General features: G+C 40.1%; 1 protein-coding gene across 1 annotated transcript in view; it reads left to right on the plus strand.

Annotated features, from left to right (window-relative positions):
• Window positions 1-3,268, plus strand: part of LOC137647848 (uncharacterized) — an 8,555-nt gene extending 5,287 nt beyond the window's left edge. The window contains exons 5-8 of the mRNA XM_068380808.1: window positions 30-121; window positions 417-636; window positions 1,365-1,454; window positions 1,958-3,268. Coding sequence (XP_068236909.1) covers window positions 30-121; window positions 417-636; window positions 1,365-1,454; window positions 1,958-2,420 — 865 coding nt within the window. The 3' untranslated portion in view covers window positions 2,421-3,268. The remainder of the gene's footprint in view (window positions 1-29; window positions 122-416; window positions 637-1,364; window positions 1,455-1,957) is intronic.
• Window positions 3,269-7,500: the final 4,232 nt, after the last annotated feature.

A 7,500-nucleotide genomic window follows, 5' to 3' on the forward strand; every position in this document is an offset into this window, starting at 1 on the left:
TTTTATCATGTTTTTTTTTTCCTTTTCAGTGTGACTACTTTTCTAATGCAGAAAAATGCCCCTGATAATGTTTGGGGTGTGATTAAGCCCTACATTGGTGTTTCGCGATGTTGGTTCAGAGGTGAGACTAAGATTTCTTGAAAAATCTCCTTTAGGGAATTTCCTCATATATAGCAGTAATCTAATCCCTCGCTTACTTCTTTTCAAAAACTGAATAATTTAGATTACCAGCTAGGAATTTTAGTTTCTCCAGAACCATAAATAGGATATTATTTTCAGATTTCATTAATCGTTGATTAAAACAATACCTAAACACACTACTGTTGAGTCTGGTGATACATCATCTGTCAACTATAAAGACTCCTTTTGTCCTTATAGGGATTCACTATACGGTCATCAGCTCTACTTTCTTTCAGAGGACATCGGTCTCCTGATCTATTTCTACGGTCCCATCGCTGTGTTGTTCCTCTTCAACTCTGTGTTTCTCGTCCTTACCTACATCAACTACAAAATAATGCTCCGGAAGTACGAGGAAGCCGCAAATGACCTGAAGGAATTAGGAGCTGGGGTCATCAGAAAGCAACGCATCAAGACTTCTTGTATGCCTTCGAGACAGATCAATGACCACGTCCACGAGTAAGACATATTGTTAACTACTTAATAGACTTGAAATATGCACATGTTGGGGACTTCTTGTGTTATGTTTGCTTGGTTCCTGTTAGTCACGAAGTACTCAATACTCTACTTACTTATTTTGATGGCTGCTTTTCCGGTCCCATACAGCAGGGGAACCCCCCTCTCTACAGGACCTCCACTGTCGTTTTACCTTGTTCGTTCAGAGTATTTAATGTTTCATATCGTGCATTGTTCATTTACTGTTAAATCGTCACTTTTGTATAACTTTTGTAAAAAGAAAGTCTTCAGTTTCCTCTTGAAAGCCCCAACGTCTTCAATCATTCGGATGTTTCGTGGGAGCTTTTCATATAGTCTCGCGGCTGCATATTTTTGTTCGTATATTAATTGCTATTCAATTTGGGTTTATTCATAGCCAATTTAATTCATAGAAATATATCAGTAATTAATTGTACCTTTGTGACACTCTAGTTGACAGTCTCGGTATTTAGAAATGGTCGTAAATGGGTATATAAACATTTGTGAGTTATGGTTTAAGCTGAAAAAGTCCTGAGATTTATTGCATTACCATTGTATTAACATAACCTGAAATACTACTTTACATAATACAGGTTGATGTTGCTCTGCTATTTGCAATGCAATATGATAAATTAGTAAGGATTAATTATAGCATATATCCTGTCAAAAAAGAATTAATACATCATTAAATAGTTATATTCTTATTTTTTCAGTTTCAACCAAAAGCTGAAGATCTTTATCCTAATGGCCACCTGCTGGGTTACAGAAATATTGTCTTGGAAAATACCTCCTTTGGAAATATGGTAAGTTATGGACTCAATTTTTATCCTTTTCTTTTATTCATTTACTCTTTTCTGGAATTTGTTGCCACCTTGACAATGTAACATTCAATAATGATGAGGATTTGGACAGATTTCCGATGTCTCAAATGTGAAACATAAAAGGGGCTGCCATGATCTCTGGGAAATATTAGAAACTGAGCATCAGTAGATATCACAATTTGTGATAATTCAAGAAAAATGAATATAAAACCCCAAAAATATAACGCTTTAGTAGAATACTTATTTTCGGTCCAGTCACTCTGTAAGTCTTTCACACCAGACCGTAACAGATATCAAAACATGTAGATATTAATATGTTATAAACGTAGCTGTGTTTAATATGTTAATTATAATCTTTGATTTCTTGCTGTTTCTCAAAAGAACTTAAGTGTTGTGTCTCAGCTTTTCATTGGTGTTTTAGATTAAATAAGTTCAGGTAGTAATGAGTCACAAAGGAATTCAATTTCTCTTCCTTGTCTTTCCAGGGCCTTAACTGATACCCTCAATTCGTTGCAAGGTTTCTTCCTCTTCATAATTCTTTTGTCAAACAGCAACAAACGGAAGCATTTGAAGAAGAAGTTTCCCAGGCTATTCCTATGGCTTGAAAAATCCAACACATTTCCAGCGAATATGAAGAAGTGGCTGCAAAATAACGTAAATTGTACAATATTACCAACGAGTTTTCTTACTTCAAGTATCAGCAGTCAGTTCTCGAACTCATCGGTATTCAGAACAATCATCACTTCAGTCCGGGCATCCAACCCTCCCTCTTCTTCTTCTTCTTCTTCCTTTTATGTCCAAAGTTCTGTGTCCTTCGATAATCCTGATGATGGAGTTATTGGGCTTTCGCATTCATCTCTTCCGGGATCAGACAGTGTTCAGGCCCCACCCGATCCATCACCTCGAAGTTCCAAAAGTCCGGAGGTCACTCAAGATTCGTCTTTCTAACAGATAATAAACAAAATGAAGATACAGCCGAATACAACTGGTTCTTCTTTGGCTTCAAATATGTTTTAGACAAAATGCAGAGTATAATTGAAGTTAACTTTTTTCTTATATTCTTTCATGAAGAGCAGTTTTATGTATTACCTGAAATATGTGTTATTAAAAGTCACAATCCACAACTGGGAGGACTTTTTGAAGGTAACAAAATGTAGAATAGAAATTTATATCAGATATTATAAAGTGTCTGTTATTAGAAGTGCCAATGAATGTATTCTCTTTCCTTCAATTCTTAGAAGTACAAAACATATTCTTGTGTATCTGAAGACTTTTGCCTTCAACATTGGTCGGACCATAATGTATTCATGCATTATGATTTACTAGTACATTTGTGTAATGTATCACCACTTTTTATTGCCGTCATTAAAGGTATTGTAGGAAAGCGTACATTACTTATAAAGGGCCTCATTTGGTGCTAAAGTGACAGAATATTGTATTCCATTGATTGGCTTGTGGATTTCCTGTCTGTAAATCCACATGTGTCTTATCTGGTATTTCCATCTTCCATGAAATGTCAGACTCTTTTCGTATCACGTTAGAATCCAACGCTTAACTGAAAAAAGATATCTCGTCCATTTGATAACTTGTACTTTGACACTTTTATCCTTGACAAGGAAATGCTTTGCAGATATTACCTTTTAACATTATTTTTCACCTTTTTTTGCTTATCACATCACGCAGACTATGTTCAGTGTTTGTACTAAATTATTTTGTTATTCAATATTTGAAAAGTGAAGTGGAATTTATAATTTTGGGGAATCAATACCGGGAGATTATGAATAATTTATAAATGTAGATTATTTTTTTCTAATTTTTCTACCTAATGCTAAGATGTCAGATAAGAGTTGTTTATTCACGCTTTTCTTGGCGACAAACGTGGAAGCTTTGTACGTTTTCAAAATGTTTTATATGTTGAGAATGTTTTGTAAATATGAATATGAATAAATTCGTTTCTTGTTTTTTTCTTTTAACTCTTCACTCCTTACACCATTATGAAGCTTAATTTTTCAAATATGATGAACATCTGTTACTGCATAAGATTAGAATAATTTTGTCTTTCTGATGCAACTTCTGTACAATGTCAGTTAGTCTGTCCATGGGAATTTCCTAGACATGCCTTTCTGTAGATCAATTTCTGTGAACAGTCTACCTACAGGAAGACTTTAAATCCACATAAACCTTTTTGGAGATCAAATTCTGTGAACAGTCTACCCACAGGAAGACTTAGAATCCACGTAAACCTTTTTGGAGATCACATTCTGTGAAGTGTCTATCCACAGGAAGCCTTTAGATCCACCTAGGCCTTTCTGGAGATCAAATTCTATGAACAGTCTATCCAGAGGAAGACTAAATCCACATAAACCTTTTTAGAGATCACATTATGGGAAAACATAACATGTACCTAAAATAACTTGTAATTGCCATAAGATAAAACGTTCCTATCTACCCACTTCTGGAAGAATGCAACTGATGCTGACCACATTATCATCTTTAATGAATCCCTTACAACAGACGACAGAAGGTGTCCAGCAATCATCTTCCGTCGCTGGAACCTGGAAACTGATCTTCCGTCGCTGGAACCTTGAAATTGGTAAGGTTTTTGTTATATTGTAAATATACACATTTATGAAAACCCTTTAGCCACTGTCATCAGTGGAAGCTTCGAAAGATATTAAGATAAAGTTAAATGTTTTCTTCGTGCAAACAAACGAGTCCATGAAGAATATATACAATTTGTATAATCTCAGACATTGCATTATGCATTCAAGCAATCCTATGCAATTGCATACGCAATGAATATTGATAAGAAATAAATTAGATTTATTATAAATTTAAACTATATGTCAGGAAAACTTGAAGACGAACAGGATCCTAAACCTTGACAGAAAAGGAATAGAATGGAACAAGGAACCAATAATTTCGGTGATGAAACTAATAAATATGAATATAAATGGATGAAAATAAGTGAGTGAAAAGAAAAGCAACTCCCCTTCTGGTTCAGTCCTGATATGAAATCCTTGTTCATACGATTGTCAAGGATTATCGTCCTCAAACCTTACATGTAATTTATTGTTATTATCTTAATTTATGCTTTGTTATGATCCAGTAGATTAATTTTGGATTCATATTCAATTCAAACAAAGTCCTTTTAGGGTAGATTTCTACATCCAGCATATTTGGGGAAACGAGAAAACCGAATACAAAATCAATGTGAGGAAACTCACTAGGAAATTTCTGTCTCTCCTCATCACTACTCAAAGGTGAAGGTCACTTAAAGTTCGTTAAGAAACTGCGTTGCGGACTGGTGCTGGGCCGGGTCCTTAAGAACTGGTGCAGGGCTGGATCCTCGAGGACTGGTGCTTGGCTGGATCCTGGAGGGTTGTTGCTTGGCTGGATCCTTGAGAATTGGTGCTGGGCTGGATCCTTGAGGATTGGTGCTGGGCTGGATCCTTGAGGATTGGTGCTTGGCTGGATCCTTGAGGATTAAATCTGGGCTGGATTCATGAAGATTGTTGATGGGCTGGATCCTAGAGGATTGGTGCTTGGCTGGATCCTTGAAAATTGGTGCTGGGCTGGATCCATGAAGATTGTTGATGGGCTGGATCCTGGAGGGTTGGTGCTTGGCTGGATCCTTGAGAATTGGTGCTGGGCTTGATCCTTGAGGATAGGTGCTGGGCTGGATCCTTGAGGATTGGTGCTTGGCTGAATCCTTGAGGATTAAATCTGGGCTGGATCCATGAAGATTGGTGCTTGGCTGGATCCTTGAGAATTGGTGCTGGTCTGGATCCATGAGGATTTTTGCTGGCTGGATCCTTGAGGATTGGTGCTTGGCTTGATCTTTGAGGATTGGTGCTTGGCTGGATCCTTGAGAATTGGTGCTGGACTGGATCCTTGAGGATTGGTGCTTGGCTAGATTCTTGAGGATAGGTGCTGGGCTGGATCCTAGAGGATTGGTGCTTGGCTGGATCCTTTAGGATTGGTGCTGGGCTGGATCCATGAGGATTTCTGCTGGCTGGATCCTTGAGGATTGGTGCTTGGCTGGATCCTTGAGAATTGGTGCTGGACTGGATCCTCGAGGATTGGTGCTTGACTAGAACCTTGAGGATTGGTGCTGGGCTGGATCCATGAGGATTTTTGCTGGCTGGATCCATGAAGATTGGTGCTGGGCTGGATCCTAGAGGATTGGTGCTGTGTTGGATCCTTTAGGATTGGTGCTGGGCTGGATCCATGAGGATTTTTGCTGGCTGGATCCTTGAGGATTGGTGCTTGGCTTGATCCTTGAGGATTGGTTGTGGGCTGGATCCTTGAGGATTGGTGCTTGGCTAGATCCTTGTGGATTGGTGCTAGGCTGCATCCATGAAGATTGGTGCTGGGCTGGATCCTAGAGGATTGGTGCTCTGTTGGATCCTTTAGGATTGGTGCTGGGCTGGATCCATATGGATTTTTGCTGGCTGGATCCTTGAGGATTGGTGCTTGGCTTGATCGTTGAGGATTGGTTGTGGGCTGGATCCTTGAGGATTGGTGCTTGGCTTGATCCTTGAGGATTGGTTGTGGGCTGGATCCATGAGGATTGGTGCTGGGCTGGATCCTTGAGGATTTGTGCTAGGCTGCATCCACAAAGATTGGTGCTGGGCCGGATCCTTGAGGATTGGTGCTTGGCCGGATCCTTAAGGATTGGTGCAGGGCTGGATCATTGAGGATTGGTACTGGGCTAGATCCTTGAGGATCGGTGCTTGGCTGGATTCATGAGTATTGGTGCTTGGCTGGATCCATGAGGATTGGTGCTGAGCTGGATCCGTGAGGATTGGTGCTAGACTGGATCCATGAGGAATGGTGCTTGGCTGAATCCTCGAAGATTGATGCTGGGCTGGATCCATGAGGATTGGTGCTGGGCTGGATCCCTGATGATTGGTGGTGGGCTGGATCCTTGAGGATTGGTGCTGGGCTGGATCCTTGAGGATTGATGCTGGGCTGGATCCTCGAAGATTGGTGCTGGGCTGGATCCATGAGGAATGGTGCTGGGCTGGATCCTCAAGGATTGGTGCTGGGCTGGATCGTTGAGGATTGGTGGTGGGCTGGATCCTTGAGCATTGGTACGTGGGTGGATCCATGATGATTGGTGGTGGGCTGGATCCTTGAGGATTGGTGCTCGGCTGGATCCTTGAGGATTGGTCCTGGGCTAGATCCATGAGGATTGGTGCTTGGCTGGATCCTTGATGATATTTGCTGGGCTGGATCCATGATGATTGGTACTTGGGTGGATCCATGATGATTGGTGCTGTGCTGGATCCTTGAGGATTCGTGCTGGGCTGGATCTATGAGATGGTGCTGGGCGGGATCCTTGAGGAATAGTACTGGGCTGGATCCTTGAGGACTAGTGCTGGGATGGATCCTTGAAGCTGGATGTTAAAGACCGCCAGCTTCATTTAATATCTAATATTTGCATTTGTGATCTTCAGAGAAAAAATTGACAATATTTTGGAATCGAGAACCTAAGAAATCTTTGCAGGTGATTCTATATCACGACAGAAATTTAATTTCTCTTCCTTGTCTTTCCAGGGCCTTATCTGAGACCCTCAATTCAGTGCAAGGTTTCTTCATCTGCATCTGTTTACTCTCAAGCAATAACAAACGGAAGCACTTGGCGGAGAAATATCCCAGGCTATTTCAATGGGTCAGGAGATCCAACCGATTTCCAGCTAATATGAAGAGGTGGCTGCAAGATATCGTAAATCGTATTCTGTCATCGCTGAGTTCTCTTACTTCGAGTTTCATCGGTCAGCTCTCGAACTTGACGGTCATCCGAACACTCATCACTTCAGTCCGGTCACTCAATCCTTCCTCTTCTTCCTCCGATGTACTAAATTCTGTGTCCCCTTTATAACCCTGTTTATGAAGTTACTGATTCGATCATCATTTCGTTTCCTATATTTTATTTTGTGAATTTCACTCAAAAATAGACGAAAAATATTTACCAACTTTACCCGATAAATTTATTTTATTTTTTTTTAGCTTTTTTGTGACC

This window comes from Palaemon carinicauda, chromosome 1 (assembly GCF_036898095.1).
Source record: "Palaemon carinicauda isolate YSFRI2023 chromosome 1, ASM3689809v2, whole genome shotgun sequence".
Taxonomy (NCBI): Eukaryota; Metazoa; Arthropoda; class Malacostraca; order Decapoda; family Palaemonidae; genus Palaemon; species Palaemon carinicauda.